This window comes from Rhea americana, unplaced genomic scaffold, assembly GCF_003343005.1.
Source record: "Rhea americana isolate MKP2758 unplaced genomic scaffold, rheAme1 scaffold_22, whole genome shotgun sequence".
NCBI classification, from domain to species: Eukaryota; Metazoa; Chordata; class Aves; order Rheiformes; family Rheidae; genus Rhea; species Rhea americana.
This window is the reverse complement of record NW_028186329.1, coordinates 5,643,757-5,666,570: the sequence shown is the minus strand read 5'-3', so window position 1 is coordinate 5,666,570 and position 22,814 is coordinate 5,643,757. Positions and strand designations below refer to the sequence as shown.

General features: G+C 38.1%; 1 protein-coding gene across 1 annotated transcript in view; it reads right to left on the bottom strand.

The window, feature by feature from the left end:
- Positions 1 to 18,626, bottom strand: part of SRFBP1 (serum response factor binding protein 1) — a 71,901-nt gene extending 53,275 nt beyond the window's left edge. Inside the window, exon 1 of the mRNA XM_085305406.1 lies at positions 18,499 to 18,626. Within this exon, the coding sequence (XP_085161532.1) occupies positions 18,499 to 18,528 (30 nt within the window). The 5' untranslated portion in view covers positions 18,529 to 18,626. The remainder of the gene's footprint in view (positions 1 to 18,498) is intronic.
- Between the last annotated feature and the right edge of the window lie 4,188 nt (positions 18,627 to 22,814).

The following is a 22,814-nucleotide window of genomic DNA, read 5'->3' as shown; positions in this document are numbered from 1 at the left end:
TCCAAGTGGAAACCGCAGTGAGTACTCAGACTGCTAGCAAAGATCATTTTCAGTTAAAGGCTTTGAGAAGTGATTCAAAATATCTCAGACAGTTGGGAGGGAATAAGGCTAGTTTAGAATTACTTGCTCATAGCCAACAACCAAAATTTAATGGATTTACTACTTCAAAGTCTGTGTCTCATTGTAAAGAATCAGGCTCCACGCAGTACTTCAGAGAACACTTGAGCCTCTCAAGTTCAAACCAGGATCTTGAGCTGGCTAGGCACTTACTTCTAAGCCCTAGACAAACAGCAGTAGTTGTAAACTTCCAGATAAGAAATAACCGTGATAAACTAGCCCAAAGATGCCAGATTACACAAATCAGCGCATAGGTCACCATACTGGTGGTGCTGGGGCAGGAGGTGGAACAAAAATACACAAGTCTTCCAAAATGAGAACAACCTGAAGGGGATTCTACCCCTACATTTAATTCATTATCTGATCTTGAGTTCGGAAACCCACATCTAACACTCTGCTGAAAGTATTTCCATGGAATGCTGCAGGGAGGTGAGATCAAGGCAGCCAACACAACCAAGCTCAAAGCAATAGATTTCTATATTTAGGATTTCTTAATTACACCAGAATTCTAGCTAGAAGCCACATGTGCAGTTCACGTCCCCTTATCCTTTGATTTCATACAAAGACAGTAACAGAAAAACCTACCATACTAACCTAAAAATTATCAGGATAAATATACATGAGCAAATCAGGAGTGTTTTTCCTTCAAACTGAACTTCTAAAAACCAAATGAGGGAAAAAAAAAAAAAAGCATTCCACACATGACATTAACAATCTTTATTATTTGCATATTCAGGAGCATACTCAAATTATTTCACTCACCAGTTTGTATAACTTTTGCATTAATTATAGTAATTGTAAACATCTATCTAAGCCTGTAGAGTTGAACTGGTGCCATGAAAAGAAAGTTTTAGCAGAAGTAGGTACGGTACAACACACAAAGTCACAGATGCAACAACAGTGCAACAGAAGTCAATGAAAAGCATCGATTTTAAGGAAGGATTTAGTGAATACTTAAAGAAAAAACACAAGACAATCATGTTCCTACTCCCTCTTCCACCACATCAAGAAGGATAGGTATCTTTCTGTGTAAACTGCACCAGTTGCTTAAGGAAAAAAAAAGGCAGTCAAACTAGACTGACAAACTTGCATCTCTGTTCACAGGATTTTTTTTCACTGAACTGAGTTGCACTATGTTTTAAAAAACACTCGAATTATACTAGTTCTCAAAAGGTCAAAAGATTTCCCTCCTTTTATCTAAAAATAATCCTGAGTAATACTGTTGAGCATTTTCTGCATTTTGGGAAGTCCCTTCTGCCCCTGTAGCAACCTTAAGAGGCAAGCTGTCCAGAGAAAGCCTGTCTTACCCTGCAAGCAGCAAAGTTTTGTGTACCAGTTCTCCTTTGTTAAGGCTCTGTCTCACAAGTTCTTTCTGTAGAGGAGAAAGGAATACATGTCATCCCCTCAGTTACCACAATTCACAGATCAAAGTATTAGCCTCATCCACCGTAAGAAGCTAGAACGCTCTCTTCYGATTGCCTGCTACACAGTCAGTAACAGCTTTAAATGCAAATCAAATTCAAAGTGTGTTTGTCAGAGCCCCAGGATATCAACAAAAGGGTTTTTCTGACAGAGCTAGAAGAGCCAGACTCATTACTGCGTAAGTCAATAACAGATCTAGTCAGTACYGACTCTGAAATAGATATACAAACTATCTTGCAACAAAAATCTAACATTWAAAAATTTGAACAGCATTTCATTCCATCTTGCAAGAAAAGCAGCAGCAGCACAAACACTAGTTCAGCTGAAAGGACAAACCAGTGCACCAGATCATTYTTCCTTATTCTGCATCAGTTCTCATCGTCTCAGTCTGGGGCTATCAGTCATTTGCATTGCAGAGACATTTACAAGAGCAGAATGGTAGGAGAGCAAGTAACTGTTGGCCAACAGCACTGGCTGCACTGTTTCCCTCCATATTCTTCTCTACCTTCCCTTATTTAGGTGCTCCTTTGTTTACACATAGCAGCTGGATATTGAATATAGAATATATTCAACTGTTCAACTGTTGAATGTTTAAAATACCCCYGAATGTTTAAAATAACTGGCTAGCAAACTGCACTTGATTTAGTATGCTTTTCAGGAATCCTTGAAGCATTTTTCTGGCCAGTCAGTTGCTCTTTGCATGCTTCTGTTCATTTTACAGGAACTACACAGGCATTCACATATCATCCATCTCTCACGGCAGGCCTCCAGTATCTTACAGCCAAGTAAGTCAGCACGCCACAAGAGCTATTGCAGGTCACCTGTCATACCATCTTACTCAAAATAGCAGAGAATACTCAGAATGCGTTTTGTCATTAACAAAACATTGGGATTCATTTCTGAACCACAASAAGGCTGCTCAACTCCAGCTGGTAGAGGATCAGTCTGCTGCGCTCCAGGACTAATGGGGGGCAGATAAGGGAGGAACAGCAACAGTTGCATGTCAGCCAGTCCTAGCAGAGTGCACACTGCCCCTTCCTTTGGCACTTGTAGAACTGATCTCAAGGTATTCATACAGCTGTTTATTTTGGGAGTATTTTGGACAACACCAACTGWAGGCAATTTTTCACATCCAGAAAGGTGGCATGGCTTATGGCAGGCTTATTAAGCAAGACCAGAATCAGCGGTGTCCTATACTAATCCTCAGATTATATCATGCAAAAGTGTATTTTGCTTCCCATAATATTGCATTCTTAATAGACCTGGTCAGTCTGTGGAGGTACAGCTATCCACTGAACATGTGCTACGAGAGTTTAAGCATTAAGCATACAGAAATCTTACCAAAAGCGATTTAGTACTTAATCAATAAAAACTGACCAAATATTTATGCTTAGCAATGGTTTGTAGAGACTCACCTTTTCAAATCAACTTTAAAAGCTCTGAGAAACAGACAGATGCTACGTACACTTTTTTAAAAAATAAGATCCAAATTAAAATGGAGATTTCTTTATTTTCTTTACTGGATTAAGAGTTGAAATACCCATTGCTACTCACTGCTATCAGCAGATACTGGAAAGTATAGAGAAGATTCTGAAAATAAAGAAGCTATGAGAAAAGGGTGGCTAAGAGTAAAGAATCTAGCAAAGCCTAATGGTAAGGATGGAAGAGCATAAAAGTGCTTCACAGACACCATTACCTCTTAAAATGGCACTAGGATTCCTCTCCGAGTACTAGTGATTTCACATGCTTACATTGCAAATTCTGTATTTTTAGTGTACTTAGCACTTTTTTCCCCTAAAATAACTCTTAAAAGCTTCATAGTAGATGGACAGATTTGATCAACAGGACTAAAGACTCCACTCTGTAGTTGAAGTTTAATTTAATCTGAGGTCCTGAAACATGGTGTTCTCCAACAAGAAAGTCAATGGAAAACAGAGCATAGCACTGACATGCTTTAGACAGTTTTGTACCTAATTTCAAAGACTAAAAGAGCACGGCCCTTTCCACCCTTCCACATCTCTTTTTTCATGTGTTATCCTGTCATTTATACTAATGTTTTTTCCACACAATCTGATTCTCCACAAATTATGGATTCAACATGAAATACAAGACAGATTATTCACACTACTCTTTTTTGCTTTACTTCCTCTGTTTCTCAATTTCTTTTCATAATTCATGTATTCCTTTACGATCTGTATCTGCTCAACATTTTCCATCAAGTTTGTTTAATTAATGGTAGTTTTTAGTTGCTAATACTGAAACTGCAAAGAATCCAACACAATTCTCTCAGATAATTCCCTAGACTATATGTTTGTTTATCAAAAAGAGGTMCAATAAACAGAATACTATCTTTAATAACATCACTTACTTTTGTAGTAGCACTGACCCATCTGATCAGATTGCTAAACCAAAGTTTGGACAGATAGCTGATGTCTGTGTGTCTATTCCTCCGGTGCATCTATTCTGTTGACTACGCTAAAAAGAAAGGTAAAGTTTGCATTTATCTCTGAACTACAGCACACTGGAGTGTCTTAGGTTAAATACTCCAAAGAAATTAAGTTGGAGCAGATTCATCATTCTGCTTCACTGGCTACAGCTACAGTTCCTGCTTGATGTTTAAAAAGAGCAACTCYAAGGATGACACAGTAGAAAGTTGTAGAGATAGAGGAAGACCTGAGGATACTAGTGTGAAAATCTAAGAAACAGTAGACACAAAGCTGCAAGATACCAGGTTTCATTGCTTCTGCAGCTTAAACATACAACATATTTCAGTCTTAGCCCATTCTTTTGATTGGTACTTTTTATCTGGTTATTTGGAGAAATTAGAACAATGATAGCTTGCTGAACAATACATAAGGGAGAGAGGTTCTTCTGTACAACACACCTCATGTAAAAAGAGACGTTAATAGTTACTTGAATCACTTTCAACTTCAGACTAGTCCATCTGCTGAGAAGCCAGGGAACAAGTGGGATGCACGTGAAACACTACAGTAGCAAAATATTTGGCAAATATCCATATTTTAACACTACTAGAAAAGGCAATAGCTATTTCTCTGAAGCTWTCATTCAGCAGAAACTCTTATCTTGTGAGATTCATCTATTTTAAAAATTTCTATTTCAGGATCATTATACAGTTGTTTTGGAGACACAAGAAGTCATTGACAGAATTAAGAAATCATAAGAATAAAATCACACAGGAAAAAAGTTTCAACTTCATAATGTGAATAAAAAAACTATTATTGCGTTGAATGCAAACTTCAGCTGAAGAGTTATTAAGTTTGATAAATTCCTGTTAAACCATTTCTCCATTTCATTGTTAAGTCTGAAAGACAGAAACGGCCTTGCTATTAGTTTTCAAGCTTATCAATCTATAAAGTGCATGCATAACCTGTTTTTTATGAAAACTGAAGATAACAATAACTGATCTTASTATTACCAAAACCCAAACTGATCTGAACATCAAAATTCCTGCTCAATGAAGTTCTTCCCTGCCCAAAGCTGGGAATCCAAAAAGCAGGAAGTTTTAAGTATGTGAAAACACTGGTTCAAAAAGGGAAAGTCTCAACTATTAAATACTGTAGGATAAAGTGAAATTCAGAATATTAAACTAACTTATTGATAGAAGTCTCAAGGTAAACTTTGCAGCATGTAAACCTCATTTCCATAGTACAGGTAAATATTACCAGTWCTGCTGCATTTTGGAGACAGTGCGGTGAGTGCCGTTCATTCCTACATAGTTCTTGCAAGCTGAAGAAATTCTCTTCATGCAAGCACATTTTAAATTAACCACAGCATTTTCTCATTTTCTAATCAGTAACCATAAAAAGTGTCCATCTTCTTGTCTGATGCTCAAATATAAGATTTCTAAAGTGTAGATTGGAGGGGGGTGCTATTTATCCAGCATCAGTCTCATAACAAGAAAACTATGCATCACACAGGACATCAGCATAGAGGTACGCATTGAACAATGCATGGAAAAGGAAAGCATGGATTGATGTCTTACCTGATAAAATATATCAAAGCACAAAGCTCTAGCAAAAAAAAAAAAAAAAAAAAAAAAAAAAAAAAAAAAAAAAAAAAAAAAAAAAAAAAAGTTGATTCTCTATCTGGAAAAATATAGCTGGGCAAATAATGATTTAAAAATCATGTTTTCAAATGAAGAAAAAAATCTAAAAAAGACAAACAGGAAAGAGAAAGAACAGAGATAAGTCAGAGGGGCATGTTTTTTTACACTTTTTAAATACTTGGTACTTCTGTATATCTTCTTTCAAAAAAAAATCTTTTATTTAAAAACAAAGACGTAGTTTTCAAACTTCTTTGACCAATGGACCACTGCCAGGCTACAAAATGCTACATGGACAATAATGGCTAGCATAAGGCTTGCTGGCACATGCCCTGTGCTGCTCCTAGCACTAGGCCAGCTTCCACACCATGCCAATGGGTGCCCCAATGCATCCAGCCAGCACAGCACCAGCTCAAGGTCCACAGAGCTCTAGCGAGCGCCATGGCCTGAGGGACCATGCACTGACAACTGCTGACATAACGGCAGTCCAGACTTGCATCAAGGATTTTTCTAATTTGTTCAGAGAGGATAAATACTCTGCCTTTGTCAAGGACTACTGAAAAACACCAAAAGTTGAGGTAACCTTTGTCACTTTCAAATATACATCAATACTGTTGGCACGTCAGATTACGTGTATTATCTCCCTTCCGAAACGGCTCTTCCATTAAGATCTACGCTATCATGTCTCTACTTAATTTCTCTTTTTGGCAGGGTACTCTAGCCTACAGATTAAGCCAAAAGAAATTTTAAAATAAAAAGTGAGGCCCCAGGTATTTTTATCAGGAGTTCCATAAAATTCTTCAGTATTTTTGGAAGGAAAAAAAATTCCCTGGGAACATAGGATTAACTTTCAATACTAATTATAGTGTTCTTCATTCCTTGGAGACCAGATATAATAAAACTGATTTTGTTATGGGATCTTTTCGTAAGCACACAGGTTTGCAGAAGTCAGGCCACTGAAATATTTAACTTTGTTTCAAAAAGTACAGAGAAATCCGATAATCAGCATTCTTTCTGGAAATTTTTCTATGAAGTAAAATAGAAATTGGGGAAAAGAATGATTATAAAAGGTAGAAGGAATAAATAAAGAGTTTTCAATATCCCTGACGGATATCTGGCTGACACTGTTCTTTTGTCTAACAACTATACTTTTGTGCAATTAATTCTCTCTCAGGCAGTTGTCAAGATCTTAAATCTGAAAGATATACTATAGCCATCCCCATATTAGTAATGACTTATAACTGTGCTGGAAGGTTTCTGCAAAATCTTCTTTGTTCTAACAGGACAGCTGCTCTCACATTACTAACTTAAGTATAGTACGCTTATTGTTAGCCTTTTAGACTCTCTCCCCCACATCCAGTGCTGGTTCTCTTGGGAGATTCCCTTTTCCTGAAGCTTGCGGCTTTCTTCTTCTCCAGCCTCCCCCTTTTCCATGTCAGCCACATGCACCTCCTCTCTTTGAGAGCTCTATTCATCCGTCATTGTAATTCCTCCGCTCCAACACACCTCATTACCCGCCCCACAAGTTTGAAGCGTTACCAGCTATATCCCTCCTCCCTTCCTTCTATCATCCTTTCCTATTTCCAAACTGTTCCAACAGCAAGTAATCACCTTAGCTGCCCCTCTTCCTTTAAATCCTCTGGAATTCCTATTTTATCATGCAACAAAGTGTGACTTATACTCTCCTGCTCCTATGCTACTCATTTCCTTTACAGCAGTCCCCCAGTGATTTTTGCCTCTGGATGAAATCCTTTATTCACTTCTTTGAACCAGTAGCTATCCAAAACTGTATTTTACCAGCCTCTCATGCAACTCTTCGCTCGTATCTCTCTATGCTAGCATATCTGTGTCAGATCTCAGGCTTTTTTTAGAGTGTTCTCATTAAACGGTGGAGAAGCATAACTGACTCTGGAAAAAAAAAAATCACTGCGGCCTGCTGCCACCATAAAAACTGAGAAATTAGCTACTCGATATATCATAACGGGTGCAAATTTAATAGGAAGTATTCTCCTATTTGCTTAGAGTTTTGAATATCCATATTTGGCATTTACTGACAGCTCTATCCAGCAACGCACAGCATGTACTGTTACATGAAATTTCATTTCTCCACCATTAGCTTCTAACAATTTATTTTTTATGAAGGAGGTGGGTTTTCTTGGGAACATGTCAATTCAAGGAAAAATAAATGCTATTTCAATTATTTTTAGTTTGAAAAGTAACAAGAGTTACTCTCATGGAGTAAATTCCCATTGGCCAATTTCATTTTGCTGGCGAGCCTTCATTTTCCATTGAAAGTACCTAGGCCAGAGTCTAGGGAAATGACCTAAGAACTCCTGAACTGTAGAAGAATATCAGAAATAATGAAGGTATAAATAAAATTTTAAAGCAAGTTTAGAGGGTTTTATTTGAAACTGGCTTATTCTCATTATTTTAGTGTTTGGAAACAGTGTAAGCCAGTTCAGAAGATGGTACTTTTTTATGGAATAGTTTCCAAAAATAAACAGCTGCTCCAGGCTCCCTGCTTATATTGTGCTTTTAGATAAGGTGCAAACTTCTTTTAGGAAAGAGACAGAAGCTAAGTCATCAAAGGAAATTTTAACTCCCAAAACAAACCTCAGAAACAAGTGGCAGACATTAAAAAAGGCAATCAAAAAGCCACTGTAGTCCTCAACCTCAGCTCCTGCACCTAGTCAGGACATTTTCGAGATTGTACTCTTTCACACTGTATCAATTTTGAAGACCTTTCAAACTAACCTGCTCTACTGAGCTGTTAAATGACAATATTTAAAATAATTGTCCAATTCAACTGCTGAGAGCTACCCCATATACAGTATTTGCTTGACCACAGATAGAAAGAATTCAAACAAGTCTACAAACACACAATAAACTAATTCCAATGTAGTTGGGTAAATTAGACTGATCTCTAGACATTATTCTGAAACTTAAATTTGTGAGTTACAGTCCCTAGATCATTTTTGATATCCTGGAGATCTTCATGTTAAACTTACTACTGATTTTTAATGGAAGTTCTCTAAGAACCATTACAGAAACTCTTTGTCTGATGCAATTTTAGCCCATTAACTCAATATAGGAATTACAGAATGGAAAGACATGACTGCTCCAAAAGCCAAGCAACTACAAAGGAGAAAATACACCAGAACAAAAGTGAACTGAAACCAAACATTTTCATTTCTAAAACATGACAACTGCTTCACATTTAAAGTACTCTATTATAAATACACACACAATTCATTTGTTATTAATCCCAGAACGAAGAAACATGTCATTGCATGTTCCATCTTTGCAAAGGAAATACAGCAATGTAATCAAATATTTTCTTCAAATAAAATCAGAATCTTTTCCGCTAACATGATCTAAAACACAATCAAAAAGGTCAGAGTCTAGTAGCTAGCCACTTGTGTGTTGAAAGTAATGCTTTTCCCTTAATTGCGCTCCGCTACTGACGTTCCTAGCATAAGATGAACAAAGTAAAATCTTATCAATGTTGTATCATTTAGCAATTCACAATTAATTGCTATTCTTCCTTCAGAAAAAATAAAATCCCAAATCTGTTACGAAGGTAACACCATAATTTCTGCCTTCTCTCCCATTTCATCCTTGCTTCTTTCTTCGTTTGCAAGCTTCAAAGCCAGCAATGCAAACATTGCAGAAAGATATCTGCAATCATACTAGTAAGAAATTAAGCACTGCAATCATACTAGTAAGAAATTAAGCACATTTACTGTATCAGAAAGCTTTCTTTCTTTTTAAAAAAGTCCTACATATACACACCAATAAATTACATTTGACAAAAAAAGCTATACTGTATGCTGCAAGTATCTTACCACTCCTTTCAAATAAGAGTTACTGAGTTTCCCATGACTGTGTTTGCATGCTTTTTTCATTATTGCACACTACCACACCAAGAAACCACAGATGTTTTGTTTTACGAGAGCATCTTACTAGTCTACGTGGCCTACCACACACACTTCATATAAACCACTTCAGCTAAAGAAAAGTTTTCTTTCCTCTCCTGAAATATAGTAGTTTGATAATGGCTGTATACAATATTGCCAGCAGCAAATAACTGAATAGTTTTCCATGTTTAATTGCTTCAGGAATCTCCTGAAAGTAAGCCTGCGTGAATGAATGATCAGAATTTGCTGTTAATATAGTATAACTGATGATGTGGCAACTCTAGAAACTTTAGAAACAGCTGCTGGAAGAGTTCCTAGGAAAAAAAAAAAAAAAAAAAAGAAACAATTCCTCAGAATTCTATCTCACAGAGTATAAGTTTGGAAATTTCATAAGCTTTCAAAAGACCTTTTCCTTAGGACATTTACATGGTCTGTAAAAGAATGTCAGCAATTTAACACTTGAACAGTTTTAAGCAGAATTCAAGCCCAATCTAGCAAAATTTTTTTCCCTTTAAGAAACTGTTGTGCTCAAAATTATTTATTAGTAACACAAGTAATGCAAGAAGTTAAAACATGTATTTCCATAGAGCTTAAAACATGATTGCTGCCAAGTAATCCACAGTTTAAAGTAATCCAAAGTTTTATTCCCATTTGCTCTCTAACTTTGTACATGCTTATAATGTACAGTAAGAAGCTGTCGTTTGCCAATACTCTGAGGGAAAAAAGTGATAAACTAGTTATTCAGTTAGAAAGTTCTGAACTGTGTAGAAGTTTTTTAATAGTTCTTGTGCCTTGTTTATACATTAATGAAGATTAGATTGATTTTAGTTGCATGCAGGGGCTTCAGGAAAGTACTTAAGACCACATACAAAGTGAGATTATGTCGATCTTCTCGGTGCCAGAATTCAGCCAAAGCTATCATTTCAACCACAGAATTTCTTAGACACCTGTACTTTTTTTGAAGTATTTAAGTGCTAACCACCTGGTCTTACAGGAAATTGGAAACTATCACTGATAAATCTGAAGTTGGCTTAAGTCCCCTAAGACATATATTTTAATACAGCTTAACCATATTGGCTCAGAACAGTACCAGAGACATTTGAAAAAGTCTAGAAGTCTGGAGCACTTACCAGAAACAAAAARCCTAAAGTTACAGACCTTCTTCAATGTGAGGAAGTCTGAAAGACCTGCTTCTACTTCCAAGAGAGTAGCCTGGCCAGCATGCTGGATGGGGACTAAAGCAGGATAGTGCTACTTTCCAGTTTTAATATGTAAGGAAAAAAACAAGAAGATAATAGATTCATAAGCCAGAGATAAAATAGTAAAAGGGAACTCAACTGTAGGCCAGCAAGAAGGAGAATTTCTTTAGTGGTGCAGAGTCCAGAGTTCTGTTATTTCCTCTGAGGCTATCCATACATTATGTTAATTGCTGGATAAGCAGCCTTTGGAGCACAGCCAAGGACTTTCCCTAAGGAAATGCATCCACAGGTGAACTACAGAACCAGGTTCCTCCTCACCCCATGAAGGCTACTCTCCTTCCTGGACAGTGGCCCAGTATTTGTTAGTATTTGTGATTAGTGCACTCTGCTGGTGATCAAGATCACAGGATGCAACCCATCTCGGACCAAGAAAACCTACAAACCACATTTCTCAACTGCTGGTCAGTTGTTTTCCAACAACTCAGCTGTTACACAGAAGAGCAGTGTTTCTTTCATCACATAAAGGCACATCTTAAAGAAGTGCATGACATTTTCAATTGTGAGAGATAACATCTCACAGTTCAATCCAATACCAGACAACCGGTCAGAAATCTCACCGCGCACCTCACTTTCCCTGTAGGCTTGCTTTCAGTAGCTATAAAGTCAGTGTAGAAGACTATTAAATTGCCCTGAAGGATCTTCTAGATTTCTACATAATCAATGAAGAGAGAACAGGCCATTAAGTCGATCTTTGGGGGCAGCTACTTTATTTTAAAGAGTATCCTGAATCACCATGGCGAGCTAGYTACCTACTGTTTCAGACTGCTGTAAACACCCTTAACACCCATAGACCTCAGCCATTGTTACTTTAGAAATTTCAGTCTAGGACTCTGTTTATTTTAAAACCTTGGTAAAGAAAGACTACAACTATACTTAAGAAAAGTTTCTTAGGTAACAGTAGTTACTTTGGTATAAAATACTAAAAAGGGGAAAAAAAATCTAGTAAGTTTCTCTTTTAAAATTCTACCTGATAACCCAAAGAGAGAGGATGCTTCGTTCACTATTATACAGAAACCCACACTGCCAAAAGTGATTTACTGTTAAAGGATGCATTTGGTCTTTCAGTTACAAGTTGACATAGAGCAACCTGGGAGCAGAGGCATGCATAAAAGGAAGTTTATCAGCAACAACTAATTTGCTGTTTACTTTTGTCATCTCAGCTGTGTCTAACCAGCTAACCGCAAACACAAAATTTATCTATGTTACACCAGGCAAAGTGGCATTTCCAAATATGTATCTCCTTCAGTTTCACTGTGATCAAAAACCTGAGCTTCACAGAATAGCCGATGTAACACAGACTATAGTTTCAGACACCTTCAATCACTACTGGTGACTTCCTTCATAAATTAAGCTTTTACCCTGTGGTACACCAGTGAAAAACCCTAACCATACATCCAGACTACTTCCTCAATATCTTGCTCATCTGAGTTGCAGCTTAGATAATGCAGAGGTCAGGATGTCACTCCTAAAACTAAAAAATAATAGGGCCTGAGTATTGCCATGTTGACATATCACAACATGCAATTTTGGGACCCAAACACTTCTTGAAGGGAATCCATAGCCTTGAACTGGGTTACTAGGCTCCCTATATGTAATGCTTTAAACCTGTGCTTTGTTTGGATGGAGACTGAAAAAACATCCATATGCATATGCAATTACTCCAAAGATTTTTTTTAATGTCAACTCTACCTATTACAAAAAAAGAACATAAGAAATAACAGATAATTAGCATTGTTTGCGCATCATTTTCATTACCTAAAAACATTGTTTTATAAATAAAGCCCAAATTTTTACTAAATCTGTAAGATGTCCATAGTGCCTTTATAGAGAAAAATGATTTTACAGCACGCAACTGATTATAAAAAACAAAGTTGAAAGAAATTCACCTAATATCAAAGTTCAAAAAAACAAATAAATTTGATAAATGCAAAACATTTGCAACAAAAACATTTGTCAGGCAGCTGCCTGCCTCAGCGACTGCTCATTGCGTAGCTCTGCCCCATGTGCTTCTTTCCAAGGGGAATCCATGGGGTAGCTGCAGGTGCTTAGAGGGCAAGGGCTGCACCCCAAGCCTGCCTCCCCAGGCAAGCCCTGCCTGGCAGTGCAGGGTTGAGTCTGTGACTGCCACACCAAGAAATAATCCTGGACCCAGAGAGCTGTCACCTCGTGAGTACAGGGTTGGCAGCCACCACACCTCRAGGGTGTTATGGTTGCGTGGTGCCCTGTAATAGTTTAGTTCTCTGGAGGGTGGACATCATCATGGGGGTCATCGACTCAAACTGTCTTCAAGAGTTGAAGGTGAAATTGTTGCTGATGGGCCAGGAGACACACACCTGGTACTAATCAAAGGGGAAGCGTCCCAGTCTATGTCACCTGTAGGAGACTTGCCCAAAGAACTGTGACCCRACGAATATGCCGAGTGGAGCCACAGCACTGCCGCTCTACATCCCAGCCTCAGACACTGACAGCTGTCAGGACACCGATGGAACTGCAGTGAGTGCATCAAACAACATCCGCAAGGTAAAGAGCTTCCTTCAAGCATTACATGACGTAAAGTCTGAAGAGCCAGCACGGGACAACCTTTAGTAGCTACTGTTGTAACAGGTTGTCAAATTTAGAACTATGGGGAAAACATATTATGGCCCTGCTTCTGGGCTGATTAGTTCTGTATGCATACGTGTTACAATTTTATAATACAATTTTGTAATATAAAATTATACATATTTTTTATATATATATATATATATATTATTGCATTATATATGTTAAATATATTGTTTTATACACATACATACACACAGACAATAACATATAAAAAATAAAATTGTAACATGTATGCATGCAGAACTTATTATATAATACCTTACCACCTGTTAAGCTAATACCAGAAAGGCATGCATGAACCTTGTCCACACACTGGTGGCACCGATACCACATCTCCATCAGGAGGTGGAGTGCAGTGAGAACATCTGCGGCAGACCTGGCAAGGAGTCAGTGACTGGCAGGGTACGTGGTGGCAGGCCCAGGGTGCGAAACTACAAGCTGACTAAATTCCTATCAGGACCAGGCACGCAGCTTCCATTTTGCCAGCAATGTCTAGCTGATGCCCAGGCAGAAGCTGCTAAAGGTTAGTGGAGTTCAGATAAGGGGGCAGTTCTAGTAGAGTAAGGGGCCCTTACAAACAGCGAGTCTAGTCCTGCCTGGGCGTCCAACCCGCGCGTCCAGCAGCCTACCATCAGCAACCCCTCCTTGCGCTTCCTGGGGCTTCCTGTGCGGCTTGTAGTGCAAGTCCTTCATTAAACTGATCCTGTCTAATCACTTATGAACCTTGAGTATCCCTCCCTGCCCAATTATCTCTTGCCCGCCTTGCAGTCACAAGTAGATATTTAAAGACAAATAATATGTATATGCCTAGCATCTTTGATTCATCCTACAAAAGTCTTATCACATTGGTTTATAAAATTTTATATGTTCCAGGGACAAAAAAAAAAAAGACACCTTACTAATATTCAACTTTGGCCATTACAGCACTTGTATAGATACACTTAAGAATATATTTGTACAACTACTCATAGAGAGTTTGTTTGCATTAGTTTAATGAGCTTTCTGCAGTTTAGTTCATTTAACTAATTACACCCAGAATTCACTTCCAAAAAATGATGGGGAAGGTGAAACAAACTCTTTATTGTCATACTCTGCTAGCGATTTACAATTAAAAATAGGACAACACCATTTAAGAAACATGAGTTCTGAATAAATGCAAGTCTGACTTGGTTTTCATTCACAAGCTTTAGTTTCATTTTGTTGTGTACTGTGTTATGCACTGCTGATCAACAGTCATTTTTTCATACTAAACATGTGAGGTATCTCCCTTTAAATATGCCATTGTCAATGGCAGTGGGTGATTATGTGCTGCCATCTAGCAAACATTTTCAGAAGAGGTTGATTTATATGCACTTTCTAATATTAAACTAGTGACAAGACACTCATTCTTAGAAAGGCTTTTAAAATAGAAAATGTATGTAGCACAAAAAAATTAAGATTCCTTCATTCTGTATGCCTATAAAATTGTGAGATGAGACTGTAACTATGGCTTAATATAGACAAATCCTGCAAAAGCATAATCATATGCAGCTGATGCAAAAAACCAAAAAACCCTACAAACCTGAGCTTTGCCATTTCACAATTTTTCTCCCCATACAACAAAACCCAGGGTTTTCCTCTTCTTCCTCAAGAATTCCTTTCTTCCCTTTTACTTTGTGACAACTTTCTGAAGTTTATATTTCTTTCCCCTCCTCACTCTGGGCACAGAAATCAAAATGTGATAGGCATACAGCAATGAGATGTTTGAATTATGAAGCTCTCTGTTTTTTTAAATCTCTAAGTTTTTTGTTTCAGCAATGCAGTCACACTGAAATTGTACAATTTATCTGCCAGCAGCAAGCTGACAGCTTCTTAAAAATATCAGATCTTGCTAACTGTAGATTCTGACACTATTTTGTTATTTTCCATAATTATCCAGGTATATATGCAATTAGAAAACAGAACAYTTATACACTTTTGGTAGAATATTGATTGATACCATGGAAATAACGTGATAATTTTGCTGGAGCTGTTACACCAATTTCTACAACTTTAGGTGAAAAGAAGTAATGAAAGACAATCAGAACATCTAAACTAATTAGTATAAATAGCTAACTGTGTCGGATTTCCTGTATCTTTCTATCTTGTTTCACTTCAGCACAATTCTCTCCACCTTCACCTGGGATCCTTGCAACTGTACAGAAACTTCATATCCCATTCAGATAGTCACTTAACAGTAGCACGTTTTCATTCTGTGTTCACTGCTAGATCAGAACTGTTAAGAGGATGCTATTTCAGAGACAATATTCTTTATCCAAAGGATAATTCAAGACATTTTTTTGAAGTCTTTATTTTTTTTTCATATGTCACTGAAATTAGCCAAAAATCTCTGTCAGGAGGAAAGAAGACACAGTCTCCATTTGTCTTGTTTACCTAAAGGACTACATTTTCATAACAATAATCCACTTTCAACTTTCAAGTCTCACTAGTGGTAAAAAGTAAAAGAATCATCTAATAAATCATCTACATTTCTTTCACCACAAAACACTTTTACACTTTACTTCAAGACACTACTGGCACCAGAGGCCTGATTTTTATCCTGCACTAATAAAATTTGTTAAGAACTTTTTTTCCCTTTCATCATGACAATAATATCAGAAAAACCTCGTCATACATTTGCACTGGACTGAAGCAACCTACACAAGCAATAATTTACTATCCTTCTTGTATAGGAATACCAGATAAATATATCTTATCCATATAAAGCAAGTGCTGTATAGCTTTTACCCATGCCAATACATTTCACAAGAATACACAGACAGCCTGGAACAGAGAGAACGGTGTCAGTTTATGTTATCAAGAAACATTATTCTCACACTATTTGTTTTTTCTTTAAGCTCAAGATGAATGAGGTGTTTTTGAAATCTATCATCTCAAATTTCTTAAGATTCCATCATTTAATAGCTGTTATAGTTTATTAATAACTACTTTAAACAGACTTCTGCCAGAAACTCAAATATGTAACAGTAACTAAATTTACTAGCAAATGTAAAGCTATCTTACATGAAACTACTGCAAATACAGCCAAGACAAATAACTAAGTTCATTAGCTATTTAAGTACTACTTAAAGTTCTTTCTGCAACAGCTTCCATCAAGATTGTTTCATATATTCATACACCCTAACTGAAGGGAAAAACAAACAAACATGATTCCTAGCCTTTTTTTTCCCCCCCCAATTATGGTAGGGCAGAGGTGCATATTTTAGAGTTGCTTTTCAATTACAGTAAGTCTTTCCCTTACCAAACAGGAAGAAGAGATGAGAAAAACCCAACAGCTGGTTGAAATGATTAGGCTTTCTGAAATCATTGCTTTATTAAAGCTCATATTCCATCTTTGGTAAAGAAGAATAAAGATTTCTTAGATGTAAATCATTCTTATAAGAGCGTCTCAGTAAATGTAATAAATATAGGGAGGATATCCAGGTGTTGGTAAATAAAAAAAAATAGTTCAGACATTTTGAATGATTACCAYAGTTGTTAATACAAGACATTTTTAAAAAGCATAGGTGAAGAAATGAAAAATTGTTTAATCTACTTGCACAAGGGTTCCATCAAGAGGCTGCATCTTACCATTAGCCACCTTGACCTGCTGTCCCTCCTGATGAGCTGGCAGTCAGGATTTCTGCACTTATTGCTCAGGATGCACCTATTATTGGATAGCGCCTATTTGTTGTCTGTTAGGAGCTCTGTTGAAGGCTTCCACTTTCAGAGATCTTTCTTAAAACTAACTTATATTTTCCTCGTAGGGTAAGGTGATATTCGGGCTACAACAAGTAAGAGCGCCACCAGTATCCACACTGAAATCTTTCAGGGGTTTCAATCTTTCATACAGAAACTCATTCTATTCTATCTTTTCCTGAAGAACAGTTTGGCTGTTCTTCATTAAATGAATGCTTGATTTATATGTCTCTTCAATAACAGATGAGGAATCATTCCTCAAATTTGATCAACTAACAAACTCCTTGCTTTAACAGGGAGTGAAAAGTACTCTTTCTTTGGTGATCTACCAGCACATTTCAATATGAAGTCAGCTACATTTAACCTTACATTTGTTAATAATAGGGACTAAAAGCATGTAGTAAGCTACTAAACAGATAGATATTTTATACAATATCAGATTACACATTTTTTTCCTAATAAACAGGCTACCTCTTGCTAAGTTTCTAACTTGCAACCCATCCTCTCTCAGGGCTAGCAAGAGCCTAAATCATGTGATCTATTTTAAATGCATTTTCATCTTGAGAACACTGATATAATTTACAGCTGCGGTTGTCCTGCAGACACAACTGTAACCAGACTGTGAGTTATCTAGGAATCCTGGAAATGCCCATTTAATATCTGCAGAAACTAGTCCAACACATCTGCAGTAAGATTATCAACAGTTCTTCAGCTATAGCACCCATAGTCTAAACACACATAAAAGGCTTGTTCAGGTGGGTCACATTTACTGTACACGATGACTTGTAAGTGTGCAATCAATCCAGCAAAGGATACCTGATATACACCAAATTGATTTCATTCATGCTGCAGAGTGTGAAGAAATCCGGACAGAAATACAAGACACCAAGCTTCTTAAAGTACAGTAAAAACAGTTACTTCTAACACCTTAATTCCTCATTCGCAGCCCCTCCACTTCCAAGAAATGGGGTAACAGGAGATGAGGAAGCAGCTGAGGACTTAGGTAAGTCCACCAGAACAACCTGTGAAACGAGCACAAACACAGTAATATACAACACGACGGCTGCACGGTACACACTAAGGTACCAGCTGAACCGAGACACGCGTGCCAGCACTCACGCAGCACCCCTAGATGCAGTCCGTCTCCTCAAAGAGGCTGGCAAGACTTTCGCAGAGGGAGAGCCACGACGCGGCTCTTCTCCGTGGGACGCAGGGCCTCGCGAGGGCGGCGGGGCCGGCGGCTGCTCCGCTCCGCTCCCCTCCCGGCCCGGCCCGGCGGCGCCCCCTGCACCGCTCCCCGCCGGCGGCCGCGGCCTCCACCTGCCCCGCCGGCCCCGAGCCCCGGCTCAGCCGCCCGGGGAGGGGTCGCTCCCGCGCCGCGCAGGACGCGGGGGCTCACCTCGTTGTTGAGGTTCAGCACGGGCGCCATGGTGCCGCCGCCGGCCCCGCCGCGAGCAACCGCCGCCGCGCGCGCCCCGCTTCACCCACGCCGTTTCAAAGGCAGCGCGAAGCGAAAGTGCGCGCAGGCGCCGCCCGCCGCGTGGCTGCGCCGCTCTAGGCCGGACCTCTATGGTTAGAGCCGCTCTAGGCCGGACCTCGATGGCCGCAGTCCTCCGACGCTGCCCTGCTCTTCCGCGGGTGCGCGCGCGTGTGCGTTTGGCTCCACCGCGGGCCGTTAACGGTCGCGCTCGCGCCGCTCTTCTCTTCCCCCGACCCCAGGGCGCGCGCGGTCGCTGCCCCTCAGCGCCCGCGAGACGCTTCACGCGGTCCGGGCTGAGGTGACCGTTGGGGAGCGTGGGCAACTCCCACGCACGCGCCGCGGGAGTCTCGTTTCCTTAAGAAATCCGGTAAAGAGGGCTTTTTTCCTCATTCATAAGGGGTTAAAAAAAACACTCATAAGAAAATAATTCCAAATTTGACGTTCTTGAAGCTCACTGTGCACAGTTATTTGAAAACAGCTCGCCAAATCTGAGATTAAAAGTTAAGCTTTAAACTATTGTATTTATGCCCCTATGTTGTGTCTTCAACCTAAGACCTAAAAAGTTAAAGATGTACATTTCTAAATCCTTAAAGAGCCATCTTTCCCTCTGAATAATTTATAATTGTGTAGGTAATCCAACGCTATTTTTTGCACCTTGTTAGTCTCATGAAACTATCATAACAAACGGTTAGGTGAATGGACGTTGGTATATTTCTAGGCATTGCTTTATTCTATCCCCTTTTTCCTGTGAAACAAAAACAGCTTCTGGCTTTAAACTAATTTTAAATCTTTATTTTTCACTTGTGCAGAAGGCAAAGTATGGATTGTACAGAAATTAAGTAACTTGAAGACAGTTCTGTAAAAATTTTTAGAGACAATATTATGTATTCTAAGTAGCTGTAGTGAAGTGAAGCTAAGCATGTTTTAGATTTTGCAAGATCTCAGTCGAAACAGTTTGGCAAAGCTTCACTGAACTTTTTTCAGATTTGCCAATTTATTGTGCTAGAAGGAATTGTTACTGAATTAGATTTTTATAGATTTTTTCTATTTTATTTAAATGGAGCTTTTGCAGAGCTCATGCCTGAAAATTAAGCATGTCTTAGCATGTGTAAAAAATTACTCGGTTACTGTTCCACATTCTGTTTAGCTCTTGCAGTATTCAAAATATTTGAGATAATTTTTGAAAATATTTGAGGAAACTGCTTTAAATATAATGACTACAAACGTTTTTGCTCATACAAATAAAATCAGAGACTTCTTTGGACGTTCACCAACAGTTAGCTGGCCCCTGGGCGGCACTGTTGAGCCTAGAATTCTTTTGCTTTGAAGTCTGAGTGTTTAGAGAACAACATCGAAACAGATACCAACTGTCTCGAATACATAGGCAGCAGGATCTAGCATTTAGATACGCTTATATATTTATGTTTGGTTTCTAACTGGTTGTCAGGCATCCCCTCTAAGAGAACTGCAGGTAGATCATCTTTGGCTGTAATTTACAGGCAAGTAGGTTCAGGCCTGGCTAGTCCTTTGAAGTAAAGCTTAAAAGTTACATTCAGGATGATTTAGGATGTGGTAGTGGTTGTTCAGGAGCAATCAATGTCTTGTTTACATAAGTAAAGAGCCAACAGAAATTGCTTTGAACCCATACCTTCAAATGTGGTAAAGATGCTTTTTTTCCAACAGAAGCTGAATTTCATATTAAATATGTAACTGAGGCTGGTAAGAATACTTTGGCTCTTACTGTAGGAAAGAGGTATTTATCACAGTTGCTGTTTTGGATAAGTTGTGACTCAGGCAATTATATCCTGTCTACCTGAAGTCAGACAACTGTCTTATAACACTCCTTGCCTTTTAGTATCGTCTATGGCAAGCAGTGTATAGCACTCCACATCAGAAGTAGCTGCATTTAATTATGACTGCATATAAAGCATGTTTGGATGAGATGTACTCTGTACAACCCAAATCTATACCTTTAAGAATTAAAGAATATAATCTCATATCTGGATTGGATTTGTAGGCACTGAGTGTAAAATTGGAATCAGAAACTCAATAAGGAAAGATCTGCCAAGAAAAATAGAGAGGTGTTTCCCTTTGTCTTGATTTTTCATCCAAAAGGAATTCTTAAATATACCAGTCTAAATTTTTTTCGCATACCTTAGCACAGAGGAAAACAAAAGGGTGCCAAGGAACCAACTACAATTCCCTGACTCCAGCCAGCACCAACCTGGTTTTACATGAATTAGAACTGTTCCCTGACTCTCCAGCCAGGAGAGTCCAGGATGATAACTTTAGTTTTGCTTTCCATTTCTTCTGGACAGTGAAATGATTTGATTTGGAGGTTTCGCACAAACCCTGAAGACATATTTCTGGACCTTCTTCCTCCAAAAAGCTTGTTTTCTTGTTACTCACTTAGTCTCTGATGAAAATACGTATTTTATTTGCTTTTGCTCTTCTCTTTTTAAACTTAAGCAGCCTTCCAGAGTTTGGAATCGGCATGCTTCACAGCTGGTACACTGGCTCCTTGCCGTACTATTTTTTGACTTTAAAATTCAGTCTAAGTCAAGATTTTCTTGTCAGCTTGTCACAATTAGGGTTCTTTGAGGCGTTGCCCCATATAACTCTTCCATACTGTGATGCTTTTTTCTGACTTTTTTTCCTATCACATCAGTATTTCAGTTAGATATTTTGGTAGTGTTTGAACACCTTTCTCTGGRCTATTGTCTTCTCTGCTTTGAGAAACACTGAATAAATGTGTGTGGTAAGGTAACATATAGGTATAGGACAACCTAGGGGAGTAGGAGTGGTAAGCTAGTAAAGGAAGAGGTTGTTATGACTGGGTTATTTTTCCATTGCATTACCTTAGCGCTGTCCAATACATCACACGCTCCCCTGGTTTGTGTGATGTGGTAGCAGCTGTGCAGACCACCTTACGGATACATCTGGCCTTAATCCCAGGAGTCATGTGAATAAGTCATATTTTTGGGATACAGATTAAAATTTGCAATGAATACAGACAGTTGTGGTTGTATGCACAGTATAGACATAATGAAATAATGTAGTAAGTACATTTTATATCAAATGTGACAATAAATAAATTCTGTTTCAATCAGTTTTCTGTTCATTTTTTGTGAACCAAATTTGAGAAGTAAACATATTTCACAGAATGAAAGAGCAAATAGCATTAGCTAAACACTGAGGACCACAAAAATGGAAGATTTTGCATAGCTGCAACTTGCAGCTTCCTGTATTGCAGCTTACATTCTGATTTTTCCCAGAGCAGTTTCTTTTTAGTGATAACAAAACATCTGATCTTACTTCTTTTTCTTTTATTAGAAATTATAATGAAACTTAAAGGATCTGTCTGAAAATGGAGATAACTTTTGTGCTCAGCTCTCTACCTTTGTGTAGTGTGAGACTATTTCTGTATCACACTAGCAACTGAATAAAGCCAGATAGGCTGGTGATATTGCTGCTTATAAAAGGGAAATGTAGCATATAGAAATGGTTAAGTGATTTATCATAGGTTGGAGAAGAAAACTATGAGCATTAGGCATTCAAACTTAACGTCCCGGATCTGAGTTTACTACAAGATCATCATTCTGTTACATTAAGATATTCTTTATACTCAAAAATATTTTTGGAATTTAAGATCTCGTTGGTACTGTGGCTGAATGTTCAATGGATTCTAAGTGAGAAAGAGTCTCAAAATCAGTTCTGTTCCTTTAATAATGGAGGGATATGAACGCTTTGAATAGTAATGCAGTGAAATGAAAAATAATTTTACTGAAGAGCATATAAGAGTGTATACATGATGGGTATTAACTGATAAACATTCAATAGTTGACAGATCTGAGTATGATGACACAAAAATTTTTAGGAAGAAGGTAGTAAGAAAAACAAGGCTGCAATAACAAGTGCCAACACATGTTTTTGTATTCTGACCTAAAAAAGTCAAGAGAACTCATTCAGTAAATACTTTTGATTGAATATAATGGACATTTTTAAAATATATTTTTCAGTCTTTTTCTCGTGTAAGTGAGAATTCACATTTCAATACTATTATTAAATTATTAACCAACTTCACTATGTATTTGTTCTATGGCCTGTTAATGTGTCAAAACCAGAGTGAGTTGCATTTTTTAGCTGCCATCTTTCTAAGGAGTTCAGTGGATTTTTGGTGTCAGTTGATTAAATTAGCCATGTTATACCGATTACATGACACAACACACAGTTAA